At 43.1% G+C, this 24,053-nt stretch overlaps 1 protein-coding gene across 2 annotated transcripts; it reads left to right on the top strand.

Moving 5' to 3' along the window:
• Window positions 1-912: 912 nt before the first annotated feature.
• On the top strand, window positions 913-24,053 carry nyap2b (neuronal tyrosine-phosphorylated phosphoinositide-3-kinase adaptor 2b). 2 transcript variants are annotated; one of them, XM_054768767.1, is made up of 7 exons: window positions 913-1,818; window positions 3,821-4,015; window positions 7,511-7,827; window positions 13,265-14,344; window positions 17,627-18,874; window positions 19,394-19,497; window positions 20,818-24,053. In XM_054768767.1, the coding sequence occupies exons 2-7, from the start codon at window positions 3,837-3,839 to the stop codon at window positions 21,100-21,102; spliced, it is 3,213 nt and encodes a 1,070-aa protein (XP_054624742.1). In that variant the 5' UTR covers window positions 913-1,818; window positions 3,821-3,836; the 3' UTR covers window positions 21,103-24,053. The 2 variants fall into 2 exon arrangements, with proteins under 2 accessions (XP_054624742.1, XP_054624743.1); XM_054768768.1 differs by having other exon boundaries at window positions 17,627-18,862.

Raw genomic sequence — 24,053 nt, forward strand, 5'->3', positions numbered from 1 at the left:
TTTATGGCATGCAGCGTGTTGTTATTGAGACGTTTTGAAGCGTTTGAACTGGTGGTCTAATTTTGGACTGTCTACTCCTGCAAAGGTGCACATTCTAAAATCCTGGCCTTGATGAACTCATCCTTGCAATACATTATATGCGGATCTGATTTTGGCATATGAGACCTTCCACTGCAGTACTTTCCAGACACAGCAGGAAAATGGGGAGGAGGAGTTAAGAGAAATGGAGGGAAGGGTTGATGAAAACAACAGATCTCTGCCCCCAAATCCTTTTGTGTCGACTGTGGTAATCCGTCCGAGCAAACCCCACCCCACCGGGACAGCTCACCCACCCTCGCCCCCCCAATTGTGCACCATGTAACAGGCGTTCCCACCACTTAAACAGGCAAACAAGCTGTAATTATACCCCAAACGGGGTCCCCCTGACAGTGCAACAGAGGCTTACAGCTGCTGTCGCCCCTTGACAACTAATGCAACTCAGGTTCAACTCTATGCCTGCCTTAATCCTGTTCACTCCCGAGGCCAGTGGGAACAAGCTTTGTTTGTGAATGCTAACATATTTTAAGGTAGCATCAGTCTTTCAGTGTGCACTGTATGTGCTCTGTAATTTGTGCTGTGCATTTTTGCTTTCATGCTTTGTTTTGGCGGCTGTGAATGTAACGAATGCACTTGAGAGCAACACGGCGCATTCGCAGCTAAGTATTTTTGTGTCTGGGTCTTGTTTACGAGCTGTAAAGGAGAGGAGGGGTGAGTGGAGGGGGAATCTGGAGGGGGGTGGGGAGTCGTGGTGGTTGCCAGGGGAAGAGGAGGTTGAGTCTAATGAGGTCACGCCCTGGCAACCCGATTGGCTCCTCCCACTCTGCACCCCATCTCGCCACTCTCCGAGATCCCCCCCACACTCCCACCCCCCATCTGACAGCGAGAGCTCTCCGTGGTGCTGAAGGCAGAAAAACAAGCTCCAGTTACAGTTCAAGCCAAGGGGATATCATACACGGCGAGTGAGAGAGAAACATAAAAGCAGCAAAAAGAGGCACAAGTGCTGAACTGAAGCCACTCCGCGAGGGGAAACGATGTGAAGAAGCAGGAAGAAGGGACGAGAGTTCGAAAAGATGACGTTGTAATGGAAGGTGGCTACAGTAAGCAGTGGGCGTGTCCTTGTTTTGATCTATTGCTGGGAAGCCCGGTGCCATCTACTTCAGCACAGACTTGACAGCCCAGACCTGTGAGGACCGGCTCAAACGGGTGTACAGGGAATGTAGTACCTGGAAAACCGCACATGCTCGACTCTACCTCGCTGTCTCTCTGGATGAGGATCAGCTATGTGGCACACTGTGGGAAATTTTGTGCATTTGGACAACCAGAAGGAGGAGGGAGTTGTTTTTTAAATAGAATTTGACAGACTGTCCAGGCTGGAAGTGCAGGTGGCGTCTGAGGTGAGATTTGTGTCATGCTTGCAGCGGCGGTAGTGGCATCAACGGGTGCGGTCTATGGCTCCACGGCGTCTTCCTTCCCTCTCTAAGATGTGCTGATATGTGGAGCAGTAAAGCTGGCACCTGGATAGGAGTTTGACGTCTTTTTCTGCCCAGGGGGGAGGGAGCGTTGGGCTGGGCATGCACCGGATGGCCCGGTTCCCTTCAACTACTAGCCTAATACTGGGTCACAGAGACTCCTTCTAGCAATGCAATTGGACCATACAATGGATGGACGTCTCTGTGGAATTAACAGTGCACCGGTTCTCCAGCAAAGGTCAGAGTTCACTTGTGTGTGCTGGACCTGTCAGGGGAAGACAAAAAATATATTGGTTCACAAAGGCCCATTGTAAGTATGCACAGTATCTTTTCATTATGCCCATAAGTTTGTATCTTCCTCCCAAAATACACCATGCAGCCAGGTGTCTGTACCTCAGTGTGTAGCTTCTATGCACACTGCTATACAGTGTGTGCATGCATGCATGAACACGATCATGCACACATCTCGTCAGCAGGCTATTGCCCTTGCAATCTTTTTGACATTGTGTCTGCAGAATGTCCACGCTGCCCTTCTCCCGTCACAGGGTTGCCTGGAAACAGAAATGGTGTGCCACTTTCATTTACTTTTCAAGCAAAGTTCACATCTGTGTTCCAACTGTTGCTGCCAGTGTCAACTGGGGCGCATAGACAAATGAACAACTGCTAAAAAAAATACATACTGTACATTAAAAAAAAGAGAAAGCGCCAGAACATTAAGCGAAGGAGACGGAGTGGGATGGAAGGGGGGTGAAATTAGGTTGCACTGAGGTAAATGGGTTGCAAAATTGACAGGTTTTTATGGAGATGAGTAAATAAAAATAACATTTTACATTGATGAGTTATGGGAGGACAATCCAATGTGAAAGGCTTGGCTGATGAAAACAGTGTGATAAACAAGCTGATTCCAGTGCAGAGTGCTGCTGCAGGCTTACAGGGATTAGGCAGACAGGCTTAATTCAGCTCAAACACTGTTTGAACTGTGCCTTGCTATTGCTGCATCCTTCACGCATTGAACGGGTGCATGTCTCCTCTCAAACTACTTTCTTTGAGAATTCAGATCTCTCCAGGTGTGCATCAGCGATAAGGCTTAAAAAAAAAGAGAGCGAGAGGATATCTCGACACCTTTAGGGCTTCGGTGACCTGGTTTACACTATGAGATGCAGACTGCCTCATGTGTAAAATCTCTGCCAAAAAAAGTAGCGAGACTGTGCAACAGCAGACAAACCCAATGACCTCAGACCCACGCTGGATTTATTCATAGACAGACACAAGGTAGACGAATGCTGACAGTGGTCAGACAATGGTCGGCCTCCCAATTGGCCCTGCGATCTCCATCTGGCTGCACTCCAAGTTATCACACCCCCCCTCCCCCCCCTCCCCCTCCCTGCGTGGTTCTCTCCCATGTAAACAAGCATGAGTCTTAGGCTGATCTGAAAACAGTGACCTACATAATAAAAGCATGAGCTGTCTTCTTTCTCCGCCTTCCCAATTCACATTTTTGGAGAAGGCACTTTGGTGCACACATACTGTGAACTCTGAACGTCCTCATTAGCCTCCGCATCCCTCATCTTAGATGCTGAGTGGCTGCAAGTCTCACTGTGGATGCTTGTTTTCACCACACGTCCTTGCTGCCTACACTGACACTGATGCTGTCAGTAATAGTCTTTTACAGCAAGGAACAACTCCAGTGCAGACTATTTTTAGACATCAAATACAAGACTGACGATTATGCGCGCATGCAAAACCACGCACTGCAGTCGAGTAAAATGTAATCTGTGTGGCTGCTCCCAGAAGCATTATATTTGCTCATCCGAGCCCATTTTCTCACAGATGAAAGCTCTTGTTTTTGTTGCAATCACACCCTGGCTCGGTCAACGCTGGTGCTTTCAGCCAAACAATGTGCAAGCATAACTGAGAAAAACAACAGTCTGAACTGATTCACAGCCAAAACCATACACTGCAACTGTCGGCAGTGACTAATATATCTTACAGACGGTCCCGTGACTGTTTGCATATTGCTGTAGCTTTTTATGTGTGTCACATGATCACGGAGGATGTTGCAATTCTCCAAAGAAATGGACACACACATGATGCAAAGCTCATTAGCAGCATGAAACAGGAAGAAAAGCTTAAAAACTACAACATAAACTCCTTGAATAGGCGAGACGATAGCTCAACCATCATTGGTTTTCATCTCCCTTGGCCTGACCTTGAAAAATGAAGGTTCAAAGAAGGAGCTCCATGTATGTTTTTGCTATATTGCCCATTATGTCTCTATTAAAAGCCAATAATCACATCATTTTGTGTTCCAGTGGAAACACTTGAAGAATGATGAGCTCCAAGGAGGAGGAAACTCTTCGCTTTTTCCAGTATGTCGAGGAGAATGGGCTGAGAGCTTACAATGGCCTAGTGGCTCAGAACCTGGACCATGCCAGGAATGAGAAAAACAGGATGTTCCTGCAGGAGAAAAACGACAAGAAGAGAAAACAGGAGGAAGCCATAAGAAGGTAGGAAGATTATTCAACCCAAAAAAGGAGGGCAACAGTAGATTAAATAACAGCATTACAAGCACAATTTTAGGGTGATGTTGTGCATGTTGCATTGTATGAATGAAGTGTATCAGCCTCTGTCCTGCATATGATAAATGTCAATGAGTTCAGGAGGAAAACGTAAGAATTGGGCCAAGTGGCCACAGGATCCCTGTGGCTAAGGCAGTTTGTCACATTTCGGGGATTGCAAGTGCAGACTGGCACCAGCGATGATCTATGGAGGATAATTAGTTTTTCACTTTTAGACTTATTTGGGACTTGGATTGAGGTCATCACTGCTCCATTTTTGGGAGCCAGCGAAAAGAAAGAAGGCTGTCACAGGAAGGATGCTGAGAAGATGTTGTCATTTGAATTGTGACAACATCTAACTGAACTGAAGTTTTACAAAAAAGAGACACGCTCACACGTACTGGGTTGGTAGGGTAGAATAGCAAGCACTGAGCCCTTGAAGATGATGGAGGGATAGTGCGAAAGGGTTCGGAAGCAGTTGGTGTTAGCTTTGCTTTTTTACAACACTCACTATACATTCACTAACATTTGATGTGTATCATTGCCACAATAATCCGAGAAGCTTAAGGATATTTGGTCTAAATGCGCACAGCAACATCATATTTGGCCCACTTGATGACCACATTGGCATTTTTTTTCAAAATAATTTAACTTTCTGGTTTCAGACCATCATCCACTTGAGCATGTCTTTTGCCACTTTAGATGCATTCTACATTTCAGAAAACTTTGCATTCTGAATGTTACCAAATTAAAGCTAGTAAGGCACAGTAATGAGTAGAAAGTTGACTTTTTTTGCATACAAAAATCCGTCCTTCAATTCAGTGATGTAGAGGGATGCTAACCTACTCCCACTCAATTGGACCAGCACACTAACAACATGTTCTATTAACATATTACATCATTCCTTACTTTTTCCTATACCCTTAACATAGCATTTTCAGATCTAAACTATGCAAAATTACCAATTTCAATGCCGCATCGCCGTCATGTTTGTATCATGTTGCATCATATTCTTATGTTTATTTATGGGTCTTATGTTATATTTATTACTTTGACTGTTAGTACACCTTCTTGCACCATTGATGCGAAACAGTCATCAGCATGCATAAATTAATATGATTTTAGTAGCCTTAATGATGTACTTCATCAAATGTTCCGTTCATTAACATTTGACTTTGGTGTGTTACTCATGCCACAGAAGAAGCACCGTACAGTCATCTGGTGACTGTTCCAGGACAAGTTGATGCCTGAGGAGAGGGGGCGCCTACTGTCCTGTTGCACTTTGTTTCAGCTGTTGCCAATACTGAAATATTAATACACAGTCACTGGAGGAATAGTCTAAAAAAATAACTGGATTTTTTAAGAGGCGTATAAGTAGGTCAATGAGAAGACCCTCTCATTCTTATTTTTTACAGTAACTCACAAAAGGAGGCACGCTTGCAATTTGCTGCATGTGTCTGCAAAGTAATAGCTATTAGGAAAAGCTTCCACGAGCAAAATAAGGAAGAGGCACGGGGTGCGGGGTGGGCTTGGGGGGTGAATAATGTTGGAGCTTAAGCGTGAGCTCTATTGCAGGAGATGTGTTCTGCCTGGTGACAGCTGGAACAGCTGGCGGCCAATCGGATCTACACGTGAGCTTTGAGTGAGGCTGGCCCTCCTGTCCTAGCCTGTAGGTTTAATATATTCTATTCTATTTGCACAGTCATGCATACTTAGACTGCAATAGTTTATTAATCATACAGTTAGATACTTGTTTTTTTCTTGTGTTTTTTATTATTTCTTTCACATGATTTCACAGAGAGAGAACATGTGGTCCACCTGTGGTCTGCTTTCTAGCCAATCACTGGGCACACAGCCTGGAAATAATGTAGTCATTGCACACACGGTGTATGTCATTGGGTGCTCATAGTAAAATAAAACATGAGAGGTCCACATTGTTTCTTGCCGTCACCTGTAGCTGCAATATGTGGTCCAATCACACATAATTCGCATGCAGGGTTTCCACAATGACATGCCAAACGTGCACGTGTGCTTTATTATTGTCACTGTGGCTTGTTTCTATGGGTACCACGTTGCTAGGCAGATTAGAGCCCCTAACCAATACAACCACCCCACCAAGCACCTTCTGTGTAGCAGCTGGCCAGGGGGGTGTCAAAGTCAGTAAAGTCACACGCCAGGGGTCTCACACACACACACACACGCACACACAAATGTTGCATGTGAATGCCCATTTTGCTTAAAACCCTGGAATCAAATCCTGGCAAGCAAATTCATAATGTTATCATTTCTCTTGTCTGAAACAATTTTCCTGCATCTTGAGATTTTTTTCCCCTGTGATACACATATCCATTAACACACTCCACTCAGACATCATTAATGCTCCATTCAGGCCAATCATCCATTTATAAGGATTGATTGTGTACACGCTGGGGGGGACTTCCATGGTGTCATTATGAGTGTGCTTGTGTGAGTAGCATCAGTCATATCCGGAACTCCAATCAATGCTTTGCCCGGAAAGCAGCCGCTGTTTTCAGAGGCAATGTCCCAGCTGTTAGCGTTGATGTAACCCTCTTGTGACATGCGTAGAAGCACAATGATATGAAGCGACATGCCTTGATGACTGTGTACGTCAGGCATGTTCTATTCTGGTTGTTCCCTGGCAGGAAAAGTCTGGAGGCTCAAGGATTTGTATGTGACTGTTATATCCCTCTATGACAGGGGTAGGGAACCTATGGCTCGGGAGCCAGATGTGGCTCTTTTGATGACTGCATCTGGCTCTCAGACATTTCTTAACACCATAAAATGTGTTTATTTTAATTTGTTTTCCTGACATTTTAAAGTAAAACATTACAGAAACAGAAACATTACAAAATTCAAAATATGCATTGTAATGCATTTTAACCCATCCATTTTTTTTTTAGCGCAATGCCAGCTGTCCTTCCCATGTTTTCCGTGTCAGACACCAAAACTTGATTATTGGGGTTGTCCCTCCTTTAATCAAACCTCCTTTAATCAAATAGTCAGCTAGCTAATTGTGCAGAGACAACCCTTTTGATGAAAAAGAAAGATACGGAGTAGGGCACAAAACCATGCAGCACCAGAAGTTGCATTAATGGTAAAAAGTTATTTATTATTGGTTAGCTTCAATATAACAACATTATTACAAAGAATACATTCAGAGACTGATATTCTAAAATTGCTAGTATTCCTTAAATACTGTATACACACATTTGGTTGTATTCGGTGTTAAAAAATATGATATGGCTCTCACGGAAATACATTTTAAAATATGTGGCTTTCATGGCTCTCTTAGCCAAAAAGGTTCCCGACCCCTGCTCTATGATGTAATCTACTATGTTCAAGTATCTTAAAGTTTTATGGTCTTTACATGTGTGTAATTCTAACAAATTGCCCTTTTTACCCTCCATGTCCTGTGTGATTTAGGACAGGGGAGGACATAACAACAGAAGGCAAGCACTTACGGATGGGCTCCATCACCATGCCAGACCCCCAGGAACGCTTGCCCATGCACCATCCGCACGCTCTGGCCTGTGGGCAGGGCTTCTCGGTACGCTCGCAGTCCCTTCACTCTGTCGGCGGCGGGAGCAACAGTGGGGGTGGAGAGGAAGAGGTGGGGAGTCCAACATCTAGGAAGCAGCCCCCACCCAAACCAAGGAGGGATCCAGCCACCAAGCTCAGTATGTCGTCTGAAGCAGTGGACCACAGTCCCGTGTCCACCTGTCGTGGAGACAAATGTGACGGTGAGTAGGGGTGGCACTTTGCACCAAAGTACGGCACTATATTTAGCTGTTCGCTACGTTGCCCTCTTCAACCAGCAATGACATGACATCCAGCAGTACAGTTTAACTACAACGAGACAAGTAACTGATGGTTCATGGGATGCATATAAAGGAATGCTCCAGGGTCTAAAACAGGCTTTTGCAAACACTTTCAGTTCAAAACCCCAATTGGAAATGTAGGTCTTTTCAAGATACCAAAAATACCAAGTACATCATGCGTCATATTGACCCGAATATAAGATGCTATTTTTTTCCTGTCTGAAAAACACAGGTTGTCTTATATTCCGGGTCTAGAGATTTATACATGTAAACAAACAGGTGGGGCCAAATGACTTTGCCCCAAGTCAGAGCTTTTCTTCCTGTCACTTGCACACATTGCACCGGGGAAAAAAAGTGAGTTTTAAAATAATGGTGATCAAGGTGATTAATGAAGCAAAGTCATTAAAAACAATGCATGATTGCTAAAGTATATAATGAATAATTATCTTGAAAAAGAGGGGTCAAAACGTTATTGCAATACCAATGGCATAATAAAAAAAAAACCCAAACACATGTGACAGCTTGAAAATGAACACAAAAAAAGCTCGCAGCATTTCACTCTAACACAAATAAAAAGTGACCTGGGACCCAACCGAAGTTTGGCAACCGCTGATCTAAAAACAAACTGACTATATCTAACTAAACTGCACTTAAATTAACCATAGCTCTCTTACGTTAACTGAATGTACAACATATCGCAGAAGAAAGAAACACACTAATATAGAATTACTATACACTCAAATGAAAATAGTAGATAACCGAATATAATAATATCAATGATAACAGTAAAGCTTTCTGCTTATATGTACAGTATATCGATACTACATCAAAGCAATTGAGACTACGTAGAGTGCACTGCTTAGCTGTAACCAGCAGAGGTGCTGTCGATTCAGCATCAACACCTTGTGTCAACTATGGGAGGTTGTACAACATCCACGTTATGGCACCTCCTCCAGGCAGCATTATTCTCCTAAACATGGGCATGGATACAGACATTGAGAACATTCGGAGAGAGACTTGTGCCATCCAATTATAAATAATATGGAAAAAAAATGACAAATCATCAGCATAGTCGATCAAAGATAAGTGCCAATCTCCAGATGATAATGCTCAGTATTAATTTAATTGTGGTTGTTGTGGTAAACAACTGCATTTCATCATTTGAACAGATGTTTCTTTTTATCAATTACCTGATTTAGCGTTATGACAGAGACAAAATATTAGGAACACCTCTCAATATGATGCAGTACAGTTCTATACTACGACGTAGCCTTCTACTGTATATTCAGCCTTGCTGTCACTTCAAATATAATTGAATATTGCGGTTTCATCACTAGTAAAGCCAGTTTTGTCTATTTAGTTGCAGATCCACTGACTCGCTTTGCTCTATAGCAGATGGAGGAGAGTATTCATCCGGCTATTGCAGGATTTTTGGTTGCACACTCAGCTGTCAAATGGGCAAATGGATCTTGATATTTTCATGACCTTGTTTAAAGATGGTTTCATGCTTTAAGGCAAATCGCCAATTAAAGCCAAACCATTTTGGGGGGTTTGAAACAGGCAAGGCTTTATGTAGAGATGCTGTAATTGACATCTAGTAGCAGCACCCTGCAGCAATGTCAGTCTGTTTGGGCAAAATAAACACAGTATGCTCATTTGGACATGGATCAGCACAAGGGCATAATTATAGGAGTAATAAAAGCTCTAAATGAAATTAATTGAGCTAAATAAATGTTTCCCACAACAAGCTCTGGAGACAATCTGCATAACGAAGTCCACGTTGTATTTCAGAAGGAATCACTAGTACAGTATACTGTAGTGAAAGCCTTTGAGATATGTGGCTGTGAGAGCAAAATAAAATACGTTGCAGAGGGTTGGGACTCCATTTCAGTAAGGATACACCACCACCAATGTGAAGCGAAGGGACTCGCCCAGTCTGGCTGAGATTGGTGGGGATGTCTGAATGTGCACACAGATCTTCCTGGGCACCACGGCAACCATCCCGCAGAAACAAGACCCCCTCTACCTCAGCCAATCGCAGCATCTCTGCGCAGTGGCATCCAGTGGGGTTGCAGAGATGCTGAAGTCTGCAGCCGTGCATCCAATGGCGACGCGGCTGTGGGGGTGTTCCTGACTGAGGGGGAGGGTTGCGTGCGTTGTAGTGGGAAGGGGAGGAGCTTGATAGAGTAGAATTCATTCAGGAGGAGCGAATGACCTAGATTCTGTGTCCCTTCGGAGGATGGGGGGGGTTTGAAGGGTTGCGGGTAAACACGACAGGGGGAGGGGTACGAGAGGAAAAGGAGCAATCGAGGGAGAGGAGAAGGGACAGAGAGGCGGAGATGTCACGAGTGCTGAAACTGATCCACCACGCAAACCTGTTTGTGCAGGAATGCAGCTGTTGATCAAGGAAAGCACGCCTACTACATGCAAATGCAATAATGTCACATAAATATCCGAATGAAATCATCATTCATCCTACTGAAATCCTCTACAGCAGAGCAGTTCAACAAAAATGATCTGTGGGCCACATTTTCAGACAGATAAGGACCGCGAACCATACTTCTTCCTTCAATATTATTCTTATTTTGCATATAATGTCACTGCAAATCTCTGCCATACCTCCACATTTTTACTTCACATTTAAAAATGGCTAAATGAACAAACATAAAAATATAAAGCATTCAAAAGACCTGATATGAAGGGTAATACAGTATCTGTGACTTGTTGTGTGTGCCTTTAGAAAGCGGGGCCTGGGAAGTGACAAGGGTGGCCTCAGCTAGCTAGACGTGACTGTAGCTGAGCTTTAGCAGTAGGTAGCAGGGTAGAAAGTGGCTGACAGCAGCTCCTGTGTGAATGTTCACAGCATGCCAAGGTCTATCCAGCTGAAGTAGGATGCAGAGGTTTTGTGGCTTCCTCTACCATCAGGCTTATGAAAAACCTTGGCATTAATGGACAGGCTCTGCGACAGACTATAAGATCAGTCTCTGAAGTGGCCGAAGGAAGCAGCCAGTGGCTATGGATTAAATGCAAGGAGCCTTTCTGGGCTCAAAGCAGAGGGGGGCAAACCTGTGACGCCAGGTGTTTGCCGATGAGCTCTGTGGAGGTATTGTGGGCCTATCAGTGGTCCTATCATCGAAACACCGGTGAAAGATGGTGCCCACCTGACGAATCCAATGAAGTTTGAAACCCACCTCCTTCCTGCCCTGACCCAAATATAGGGTGTGGGGGGAGGTTGGCAGTTGAGCGACGACCCGGTTTGGCGGGGCAGGTTGGGATCTCACTGCCTAGCTCACTGGCCCACCCCACCCCATTTTTTCCATGACTGTATCTGAGAAGTTTTGAGAAGAGAAAAATTTGGCAATTTGGGTCGCCGCTTGAACGGTGATTGTGTGTCATGCAGCCAAATCAGTTGAGAACCTCTCCTCTACATGATAGGAGTTCGTCCAATGTTTTGTGTGGGGGTTCCTACATTATAGCGATCTAATGTATCTTATTTATTATGTATTGTGTAAAACTAAGACATGAACAACATTAAATTAAAAGCACAAAATAAATGCCGACCCACCATCCACCAGTTCAAGTTCCAGCCAAGTTTTTCCAGAAAAATTATTACATCGCTAGCATGAATTAACTTGAGACAAATGTGCACATTAGCACTCAACAAGTCATCAAAACTTACCTTTATGCATTCCCACATAGTATCAGCATTTGACACCAAATATGAGGTGAAAGAAAAATGGTAAAAATACAGTAGTAGTCTATCTGTGCGACATGAGATAAAGTTAGCACACGCACAATGGACATGCGTCAAGTGAGACGGATGTAACAGAGAGAATCCAGACACTTTCCAAAATAAAACATAAAAAATTAAATAATGGAAATGATTTTTTTCCTGTGCGCCCCGGTACCAAATGACCCACGGCCCGGTCGCGGCCCGGGGGTTGGGGACCACTGCACTATAGGACAGGTGACCTCAGCTGTTTGTAAGGACCCATAGAAAAATGCAAGTCAAGGATCCCCCATGTAATTTAAACTTCTAATATAATGTTGGTACCTATCCTAATGTCTTCCATGTTAGAACGTGTGGGCAGCTGTGTGTGTGTGTGTGTGTGTGTGTGTGTGTGTGTCTGACATGATGCTGGTGAGTCATACAGTTATGGGAAGTACAGTATATGCGTGTGTCTGGGCCATCTGCTGTCTGAATTATTAAAGGTGCAAAACCCGCAGCTTGAAATTTTCAGACATGATCTGGCTCTTAGCTACCACCAGCAGGCGTGTCAGCAGAAGGGGCACCCGTGATTTAAAACATCTCGGGATGTGACCCCACAAACACACATAAAAGACGACAATGATGATGATGTGGGTGATAGTCTAATGGAGCCTGGGTTTAACACTCTAAAGACTACGCGACTGCAGCAACTGGTCAAGTGAAGGCTCACTGCAGCACATCAAAAGAGATTCAATGCTACGTCACCACAATCGGAAAGAAGCACCGCAATGTGTGTTTGTGTGTATGACCCAGATACCACACTTGCATACTACTCTACTGCTGTATATGTGACCTAGAAACATGCATATGCCTCAACCATTCCCACATATCTGACTCAAGATACTGCTTGTAGCAATACGCATTGACCTACATCTGACCCAGTGAACTACACCGTGTTGCATTAGTGCTTTAAATTCATTTAAGAATTCATGCTGAAAGAGGAAGAAAAATAATATTCTGTGGAAACATTTTTTGACGTAGAAAATAATGAAAATGGAAATTCCAAAGTCAAACTGTGGGCCTCATTAAAAGTTTTTTGACTGCCATACAAGTGTAAAAATAACCGCTGATTAAATAAAATGTCAAAAGCGAGTATGCAAAGGTAATTTGTGTTGCAGCAAGTTTTTTGCAAGTTTTTCACTTGTTAACATTCTTAACTGACACACCAACCTAAAAAGGCATGAACCACCGGGGTAGCACATTAAACCAGCAAAGCCATGTCAACTTCATCAGATTTGGACACATTTTTTCTCACAAAAAAATAAAGTCATTAATAATAAATAAATAAAAATTGTCAATTCTAATAACAGATTGTCTCATACAGTATTTATGGTCTGTATATATTACACCAATACGATCATTTCCCATGAGTATTCTTGTATTCTCAAGTTCGTCTTCACTAAGCACCCTTGTGAAAGGTTGTCTTTCTTCAAGCGTTATTTGCAAAAAGCCCAAGAAAAAGCAAAAAGTGCAGTTAATCCTTCGATGCAATACAGGTTGTGTGACTTTAGTTTTGTGCAACTTTAGAATTTTTCCAGATACACTGCTTTACTGAGTGTGCTCACCCGCTCTATCTCCATCCTTTGGCAGCACAAGGATGCAGTGAGGACTGCAGGAGGGTGCCACCACCCAAACCCAAGAGGAACCCAAACACACAACTCAGCGTTTCCTTTGATGAGTCCTACATTAAAATCCATGGAGGCGGCGGCGGCACCTGCCCCGCCAGACCACTTCACCACACTGGCTCCCCATATGAGCGTAACACCTCTCCGCCGCAGAGCGACGAGAGCCCCACTGACGACTGTGAGGACGAGCCGGTCTATATCGAGATGGGCGGCATCGATGTGGGAGCGAGAGAACTCTACAAAAGCGAGGATGAGGAGCCCGGGGAGTCAGTGTATGAGGAGATGAAGTACCCCATGCTGGATGATATGGAGTACCGTACCGACCCAGTGGGATGTCGCTCTGCCTGCCCTACTCCAGCACCGTATGACCCTGAACCTCTTAGTCGATGCTCCACTCCTAGGAACATTCCTTTCTGTGACATTCCTGCACCGTTTCCCAATTTACTTACCCACAGGCCTCCATTGTTGGTGTTCCCCCCTGCACCGGCCCAGTGCTCACCCAACTCGGACGAGTCTCCCCTTACCCCTCTAGATGTTACCAAATTGCCAATGATGGACAACCAATCATCCTACAGCAAATCCCCAACCTCCTCTGCCGAGCCACCTTCCTCTGCACACATCCGTAGGGAGCTCACGGCCACCCCTACCCTCACCGTCTCCGGGCGCTCCTCCGCACCTCCATTGCCATGTACTCTCTACAAAACCTCTTCCTCATCCTCCTATCAGCGCAGCCACTCGGCATGCCCATCTCCAGTTAGCATGGGCCGCTGTCTCACCCCATTGAGCCTCATGCGGACGCCACCGTTTGACGCTACAACGCCATTCCCAGGGGGCCTGCCGAGGAGCGCCTCCGCCACCCCTCACGGCAAGGGGTCGCCACCCCATGACGGTGTGGGGCGACTCCATGGCTCCATGCAGAATGTGTCGACAGGGCGTTCACGGACACCAACGAGCCCGCTGGATGAGCTAACCAACCTGTTCACCACCGGGAGGAACATGCTGAAGAAGAACACCAGTGGGAGAAAATCAAAAGAGCCTGGAGAGAGTAAGTCATTTAAAATATGTTCCCAAAAATTGTTGTGACCTTTACCCTTTTTTTGTGTGCTAACAGTTACAAAGTAGTAACACATTTTGTAAAAAGGTAAAACTTCATTTAAAAAAAAAAGTTTACAAAATAATCAAAACAACAACAATATGTAAAAATAAGAAATAGAAATAATACATAATTCTATATAGAATAAAACCCAGAGAAAAATATAAAATAAAATTAAAACAAATGAAAACATTTTAATAATAATTATAAAATGAAAAATATATAAGTACAAACTAGAAATAAGAAATACTAAAATGTTATTCATTTGAAAATCTATCTAGTGATCAATCAAATTGTGTCTGTTTAGGCCTATAAATTTTGCAACGTCCAGTGGAAAACTGAAAAAAATCCCTAACCTCCCCAAAATTAGGCATCTCCATCACTTCCCTTATACAGACTCATGGGGTTCGCTCCCTCTGCAACAGTCCGCTTGTTTGATTCTAGGCTCTGCAAGTCAAGTCTGAGGGGATTAACAGTAGTCTCTGAAATGGTCCTTTGACATTCATAAATGATGCTTAAGAGCAGATATCCGTGCCAAGAAGTTAATAAACACAATGACGCAACTAAAGAAAGATAACTGTGCCGAGGAATCCCAAACATTTGAGTAATTTTAATTGGACAATATAACTATAATATAGTCATAACTGTATCATAGATATATGAATAATACCAAAGAGGCAAGAACAAGAAACAGTCCAACATCTAACCCTACTCGGCGCTCTTAGCAACTACAACATAGCAACAGCGGAAGGAGTAGAAGTCCCTCTTTCTTATTTGCAGATTCCCTCCCTCCGAGTAAAGCAGCCAATCACAGCTCAGGACATGCCGGTGCTCGCCTGAGCAACATGCTCCTTATGTGGGGGATAGAGCTATAGCGCACTACTCCAATCTGACACCTCATCGGTGCATTACAGATGCGTATTTTCTGTCCAATCACTGTATAGTTACAGCTGAGCCAATCAGGAAGGTGGCGCAGAAGGCGATTTCACACTACAGGAAGTCTTGATGTTGATGTTAATGGGATTTGAATTCATCACATGCCCATTTGTGTTTGTTGTATACTCCAAAAGCCTGTTTTATGATATTTGCTGATATTTGCTTCTCTAAGCTATATTTTATAAGTTAATAAACACGTTGACAGGCCTTTACCAAACAATTGATTTCTTGCGCAACAGCGCTTTGCAAGCAAGTGCCCCATGGGCCTGTGCGTCAAATGAACAACACAAACACAATCATTTTTCCACTCTCCCTTTCTGAGGCGATAGAAGTATCAACAACTAGCTTGACCCACTTACCAACCGGTTAATCACCACACACACACAAGTGCACACACAGATTGCGGATGTGACACATGCCTAGGCTTGGCACTATATGTAAAACCCTCATAGGAGCCATAGAGAAACACCATACCACCTTGTGATCTATAATGTCCTTATTGTGTTTCCACACACACACACATGCACAGTTATATTATGTGTGTAGTTCTAGTGCTGAGGAAGCATCTGGACCCACCATGAAGACATAAAAAGAGATTTTAGCTAGAGGCATTGCTAAGTGTTCAGGTTTTCAACCATTAAAAGAAAGTTAGCAGTGGAATTGCGGTGAAAATTATGTTGTCTGCTATAAAAACTCTTAATGTAAGCCCAAAATAATTCAAATGTTGCGTTAAACACATTTTTAATTTACATAATGAATACTTTGTGGCTGGAAATAATATAAAATAACATAACGTATAAGCATAAACAAATATAAAAACTACAAATATTATTTTTGATATTATAACAAATCTAATAATAACTAATAATAATAATTAATTTAATTAAAAGTATTATTACTATTATTTTTTAGTAATAATTAAAAATATATATATTCAAAATAAAAGTATATAATACAACACATAACAACATTCAGAATTTCATTCATTGAATTTTATTCAATTCATTATTTTTATTTTTTTTTATTATATTTTGAATATTTTTCTTATCCCTGACAATTTTAAGTAAATACAACATTTTGCACCGTATAAAGGCAACTTCTACCAGTAGAACATCATAATAAACTATAACTGTATAACACTGCATGAATTGAAAAATTGTACGAATAATTTTGCAAAAAATCCAAAATGCTGTGAAAATGAATTATTGAATTACCGTAGTGAAAATCTAAAAAATATATATTAGTGTCCTAGTTTCTTGTGTCATTTCCAGCTGCCTGTTCCCTTAATGAAATGTAACTTTTTCTAAATGTGGCAAGGACATGTCTACATTTGGCCTAAGCTGAATCTTAGAAGACACAGCTCTACCTTTAGTGGTGTGCCCCATCGGCGTGTCATAGTGACACCTAGTGGACATTTTCTGTAGTGCAGCTGCATTACAACCACAATTACCTGACACAGCATAATGGAATCCAGCATAGGAGATGAATTCAACAAACCTGCCTTCACTAAGACAATAATGCTCGGTTTGGATTTACACTGTGGGAGTGGTATTCATTTCAGATGTTTATTATTGTGGTTGAAGTTTGCACTGCGTCTATTGTAGCGAATTTCTGGTTATAACCAGGTATACCTTTTCAATATGTAGTATTACACCCCTGCACCTAGACCATAATAATAAACTGTTAAATAAGTACTTTTTAGTGCAGTGTTAACTGAAACCTGACAATTTGTAGAAGTCTGCAAAGTAGGATTCTTTCTTTATAAATGTAATATTTTCATAGTTTTGGCTGAGAAAACCTGTTTGCAATCTTCTAAATTCGTTTTTTTTTTTTTTGTTTACCTTGTAAGGGAGCAGAATCGATGGCGGAGAGGAAGGAACGTACGGGGTTCAGAGTTGAGTTTTGGCTTTTCGTAAGCTATGGCCGCAACAGTAACCCGTGATTTTATTCTGAAACAATATGCGTTCAAAAGAGTAATACATTTGCATCACAAAAGTGCCACCTTGAAAAAAAACTGACTTCACAATCGCTCGGCAGTACTTTCTCTCCCATCGTATCACTGCACGCTGTTGCCTGTCCATCACTGTGTATGTGCTTCACACTGTTTATATACACGGAAGAAGACGGTCTTCATCCACTGTGGAAGACATACACATACATGAGGATGAAGCGGCACGATCACAGCGATCATTTATTACTTTATTAACGTTTGGAAAAGCACGATAGAGTGAGGGAGCAATATTCAAACAATTTAGCAAGGGATAATTGTATTATAAATATGTCCCCATTGTTTTACAGCTGAGGCCAAAAGTAAGTCCCACAGTGAGTCCAAGCGTGAAGGAAAAGAGCGCCACAGTCACAGCCACAGCAAGGAATCCAAGCGAGAGTCCAAGGAGCGCCACAACAAAGAGTCGTCTCACCGCCGAGACAGAGACAGAGACAAAGACAGATCCAGCAATGTGGAATCACTGTCTCACAGGCGTAACAGCAAAGACCGGAGTGGCATAGACGCACCACCTGTTCGCAGGGACAGCAGGGACCAAGGCTACAGCAGCGTCGAGCCCATCCCTACGAGATGGGATTCCAAAGAGCGCAGCTGTAGCTCTGTTGAACCCATCCCGTTGATACGAAGAGACTCAAAAGAAAGAGCAATCAGCAATGGAGACCTGATGCCTAGACGAGACAGCAAGGACCGGGGTGGCGGACACGGAATGGAGAGTTTGCTGAAACAGGACAGCAAAGACAGACTGCTGGATCAGCCACCCGAGCTATTACCAAGACAGGACAGCAAAGATGGCGCTAGGAATGGTGTAGACTGCAGATATGAAAGCAGAGAGAGACTGCTGGATCAGCCGCCGGAGCTCTTACCCCGACAGGATAGCAAAGAGCGAGTCAGGAACGGGGTAGACTCAAAGCATGAAAGCAGAGATAAGCCGCCTGAGCTCCTACCCAGGCAGGAGAGCAAAGACAGGGCTCGAACTGGTGCAGAAAACAGGCACGATAGCAAAGACTATCGACCTGATTTGTTACCCCGACAGGACAGCAAGGAGAGGGCAAGGAATGACGTGGAACACAGACATGAGGGCAGAATAGACCAGCCGCCTGAGATCCTTCCCCGACAAGAAACATCCAGGAGCAGCAAAGACAGGGCGGGATACAACTCAGAATCCAAGCACGAGGGGAGAGATAGGAGCACCCACAATGGAGGAGACCTCCCTCCGCCTCTTCTGCCCAGCCAGAACAGTAAAGATCTGAGCCGAACTGGCCTTGAAGTGAGACGAGACAGCAAAGACAGAAGTCTCAATGGCTCAGATCATCACAACCAGTATGACGGGAAAATCACCAAGAGCCCTACGGCCATGGAGTACAGGTACAGACCGGACGGAACGCCACGACGAGAAAACAGAGCCAATCACAGCATAGACATGTCGAAAGCACAAGAGAGGAACGGGAACACAGTGTCGGGCCAGCATTCATCCACCACGACACCTACTCACAACAGTAAATCGACTGGTAGCCCCCCAGTGACTGCAGGTACTGGAAATGGTGAGGCTTCATGACAGAAGCAGACATACACACGAGCAGACACAACCATATAATTAGCCTTATCCCTAAACACTGGAATCTATTCCAAGTAGACGACGTCAATGCTGGACTTGTCACCAGTTCATCACAGGGCACATACTGACAACGCACCATCCATCCATCCATCCAATCGTCCATTTTCTATCCTACTTATTCGGTTAAGGGTTACATGAAGGATGGAGTCAATCCCAACTTACTTTAGGTGAAAGGCAGACTACACCCTGGGCACATATACAGTACATACAGTACATACAGTACATACACAGGGCACATATAGAGACAGACAACCTACCATTTTCTATACACTTATCCTACTCAGAGTCGTGGGAAAGCTAGAGCCTATCCCTGGTGAGTTTGGGAACAATTCTAGAACATACTGACAATCTAATAGTAAATACATTAGTAGTTTCAATTAGTTCCAAAGCGCATCCTGATGATAACCTGTTAATGTTTTTTTTATTATTATTCCTGTCTGTGTAGATATGAAAGCAACACCTAAATACGCTCGCTCACCTTCCATGCCTGCTAACCCTTCACCGATGGGGACGCCACAAAGGAGAGCAGCAGACACTCACCAGAGCCAGGTAAGCAAAATGAAGTAGAATCTATCCATCCATCCCAAAAGGAAAAATTATTGTAAATGAAAGTGTAATTATAACGAAAAATGACATGAAGACCCTTTGCCAAGTCTCAAAGGGGGGCTTATGAAACACTATTCCCACCAAAAGCGGAGGTACCAAAAACAGAAAACACCTGGAACTCAGCAACATTTCACAAAGTAACAGTCGCATATAAAAATGCATATTTTAAGAAAATTTTTCATGCATAAAAATGGCTAAATTAACTAGAATACAAATATAATATATACTGTAAATAAAGACGCTGTTAATGTGTAGTACTCTACACTGATCACTAGGTGTCAGTAATGTTACTGTAATGTTCGGTGAAGCACACAATCACCAGACTTGATCACCTGAACCACAGGCTTTTATTGCAGGTTTGAATTATCTCACAACAGGCACAATAATCCCTAATAAACTCACTCAGTTCCCGTAGGGAACACGTTTATAGCAACACACACTAACACAAGTCTTATTTATGTCAATTATACTCCTATTATATCTATTAAATTGGGTAAAAATGCTGTAACTACAAAAACATTTGAGTTATAAATTCACTTATCATGGTCGGGTCTGGAACCAATTAACCACGATAAACAAGGGATTACTGTACAGGATTCTGCCACCTTTAGGACAGGGGTCAGCAGGCAATTATGCATCCTTACCTTGTTATACAGCTTCTCACCAAACTGTAATAACTAGAAAAGCACTCGGAGAGTGCAGACCTCCGCCAAGCGCCATAGTGCCCCCATATTACGATTCACACCAAAATAATAATGCTACATTTTTTGGATCAGTCTTCTATATTTTGTAGAACCTGTTGGAAACTTGACCTGTATTTTTTTTCCAAGTTCTCTGACCATTTTTTGTGGAGTCATAGTACAAATACCGAAAATCCTATCTCGCAATGTTAAATCCTTCAAAAAAATGCCTGGATCCATACGGTGGGCTGGATCAGCTCCAACATTTGATCAGTTCTTCCATATCCCATTTCCGACAAGTCCTGAAAATTTCATCCAAATCCATTCAGAACTTTTCAAGTTATGTTGAACACAAACAGATAAACGCCGGCAAAAACGCAACCTCCTGACCCCCTGTAGCTGTTGCATGTATAAATCTCTATATACCATCGTATAGTTGGGTCAATACGGTACATTATTTTACCACCGATTCACAAGGTTGCATGGAAATGCGTGGTGTGTTTTTTTGTGTAACTGTAACTGTGCTGACCAAGACACTAAAAACTTCAGTCGATGACGTCATTCCACTGTCACTGCCCCTCAGATGCCCCAGATGCCGTGGATATGTGGCGACAACACCATGCTGGAGCAGATCGAGAGGAAACGCACGCTCTGCAAAGAAATCCGCTCCAGACAACATCCGCACCTGCAGCGATATCTGGAGAAGCCTCCTGCAGACAGGAGCGAGGACAGGCACCACGAGCGGAGTCAATGCAAGCAAGAGAGCGCGTCGGGCCTCCCAGCTTGTGGGAAGAGCAGCGGGGCTAAAAAGATCCGTCCTCCCCCGTACCCTACACAGACAACTGTCTTCTGGGACACTGCCATCTGACCGCATCTGCCACAAAAAAAAGTTGTTCAGAGTTAAGACCCTCCCTCTCCACGTGGAGACGCCAATTAGAGCACCAGAGGGATGATGCTCGCTGATGTCAAAGGACAATGGTGTTACCATAGCAATATCTCTGCTTGTTCAGGTTGTCATGTTTTCTTATCATCGCTGGTATGATATTTGATATTTTTCTATTTCTTGTGGCTGGGTTCTTGTAATATAACCAGTAGAATAGATATTTGATGAATAGATATTTTCTAAATCAGATTAAAAGGGGATTAAAAAGCATCCTAAATTATGTATAGTAGATGTAGATGCAATCTAATGTTTGTTTTATATGATTTTATCTTATGTTGTTATTGCTTACTTTGAGCTGAAAGCATAATCTATGAATACTGGTACCGCTGTAGCATAATTTTCTTATGCCCAAATCATTTTTGGTGTGTCTGCTTAATGACACTAAAATGAATGGACTGCATCTGTTTTCCATTTTTACTGTTGTATTGTAAGTTTAGGAGTGGCGTCAACATTAGGGATGGGTTTAATAGTCATTGAAGAAGAAATAACTACAGTAGTTAATCCACAAATTGAGGCATAATCGAGAGCACTACTCGGCTGCAACCAGCAGAGGCGCTGTTGATTCAGTCTCCACTAGTCTGCTGTTTAAAGAAGTAAAACATGACCATTAGAGGATGCAGAACACTTCCGGGCAGCATTGAAATAGGAGTTGAGAACATCCAGAGAAAGATTATCTTAATTAGGGATGCATGATATTTTTTTTTCAAGCTGATACCAATAACTCCATGTTTCTCAAGATGGATACAGATAACCAATAACTATTATTTTTTTATTTCAATGTAACTATTTTGTGCACACCTGGATGTAAGAACAACTCAAACAAAAGTCGGATTTGACAAACTGTACCTGTAGATTTGTCCTTATCAAATATCATGACATCACTACTAAAACAAAAAAATAGCAGCGGCTCGAAAGTGCAAACCATGGCTCGAAGTGGTTTCTCGGTCGACGCCGGGCGGTGTCTTCGATGGAGGATGCCGCAGCGATGGGAGCGGGCTCCGGGCCTTTGTTTGCGGCTGGTTTTAGAGCAGTTTCTCTGGTGGCACGGCCATCTTCGTGGGCTTTCGAGGCGCTGTTGTGGCGATGCTGGTGTTTTCGGCTGGCTGGTGGGGTTTGGTGTGCTGAGGGTCGATGTTTTTGTCTCTCGTTTCAAAGTGTTTGGTGTGACTAATGTGCGGCGTGTCTGAGCTGGTGAGGAGGTCCCACATGATCGACGCCATGTTTGTTTACAAGTCACACGTAGGAGAAAAAAAGCGCTCGATTCGCTCACCCTGCAGCACGGTACGGGTAATCTTGCCTCATTGGATCGTCTTCAAAATTATCGGTCATCTGAGCTATTTTTTTAATGTTATCAAATTTATCGGTATGACGTCGTAATTCCTCATATCGGGCTGATAATTGTCAGTTCAGTATTTATCATGCGCCCCTAATCTTAATTAATGGATGAATTGATATTTCCCTTAATGCCCATCCCTAATCGACAGGCTTTAGATTTCTATCCAGCAGGAATCCTTGTGCGCTTCAGTTTGTGTGTTACGGTAACACGTCACGTTGTGAAAGCCTTTTAAAAATGAAATCTGGAGTGTACTAAGGGGGGGCAGAGAAAGTGTAGTATGTTTCTGTTGTATTTTTTCACACCGATGCGGGTGTGTCAGGTGAGCGGTAGCAAATTAGAATATTTACATTATTAACAGTAGAATTTCCAAAACCAGCCAAAGCCTGTTAAAAACTGTGTGGTTGCACTTTGGGTGTTTGGTTCTTTGAAAACATGGGGTTGGTGGCAATAGCTGGTTGATTGATTGCCAGCGCCTTTGCTTTGCCATGCACACTGCGAGCACGAGGAGACAGTGAAAATACTTGATACCCACAACCAGCCTGTACAATCAACACCCGAGCTTTTAGGGCATTCCTTGATTTTTCTGCAGATTATACAAGTAATAGCCATATGCACTTGCTTCATAAGAAATACCTTTCAAGATTATGCTTATATACAGTATATATTTTTTGAAACCAGTAGCGAGCTTTGCCATGTCAAGTTTTATTTGGCGGGGAGGTTAAAAAACAAAAAGCTTCATTCAGGATTGGCTGTGTGTGGTACATCATGAAGTCCCCCGATAACTGGACTGTGAACAAAGATCACATAGGACCTATATCATGGCAACACCTCAAACTAATAGATAAAAAGGACAGGGGTCTCTGAATCTTTTGGAGGTTTTGTAAATAAAGCTGCACTACCCATCATGTTCCATCACATCTAATCAGGCTGGTAACAATGCCCCCCACCCCATCCCCTCTACCTCAACCTGCAGACATAATCTCAATTGGTCCCCTTTTGCACATGAAAATGCAATGTCCACATTGCCAAATAGTATGGGTTTGACAGATGAGCTACAGCCCTCAGAGTGCAAGTGCAGTAACCCCCTCCTCTGGTGAGAATCAATGCTACTGTGTTGTACGTGTGTGTGTGCGCGTGCGTGCGTGTGCGTGTGTGTGTGTGTGTGAGAGTGAGGGAGAGAGCTCGTGTTTGTGTGTGCCTAGCTACAATGTATGCAAGTTGAATCTTCTTAAAAAATGATTGTTTTAAGATGTTCACTTTGCCCAAAAGTCCCCATTATATTATGGGGAGGGTGTGGGTGGAGTTTGGAAATGTAATAATGATGATGATGTACAATCTTTTTTGTGTGTATAAACGTGCACTGTGAAAAGGTAGAGAGAGCACCGCACTGTCAGAGTCCTCTGTCTTATTGCACTGAGTGTTCTCTTGTTTTTGCGTATTTAAAAAAGAGAAAAAACATGTTTGAGCAAAAAAAGTACTGTATTCTGATTGTCACTTGGGTTTGTTAAGAGAACTAAATAAATATGAACTTGAAACCTGA

Source organism: Dunckerocampus dactyliophorus, chromosome 2, assembly GCF_027744805.1.
Source record: "Dunckerocampus dactyliophorus isolate RoL2022-P2 chromosome 2, RoL_Ddac_1.1, whole genome shotgun sequence".
Taxonomy (NCBI): domain Eukaryota; kingdom Metazoa; phylum Chordata; class Actinopteri; order Syngnathiformes; family Syngnathidae; genus Dunckerocampus; species Dunckerocampus dactyliophorus.

Excerpts from the sequence above, each read along its gene's own strand:
- nyap2b (XM_054768767.1), top strand. The coding sequence starts at position 3,837 with ATGATGAGCTCCAAGGAGGAGGAAACTCTTCGCTTTTTCCAGTATGTC. Across the intron at positions 14,345-17,626 it reads ATCAAAAGAGCCTGGAGAGA|CTGAGGCCAAAAGTAAGTCC; the intron begins GTAAGTCATTTA and ends ATTGTTTTACAG. Across the intron at positions 19,498-20,817 it reads CAGACACTCACCAGAGCCAG|ATGCCCCAGATGCCGTGGAT; the intron begins GTAAGCAAAATG and ends ACTGCCCCTCAG.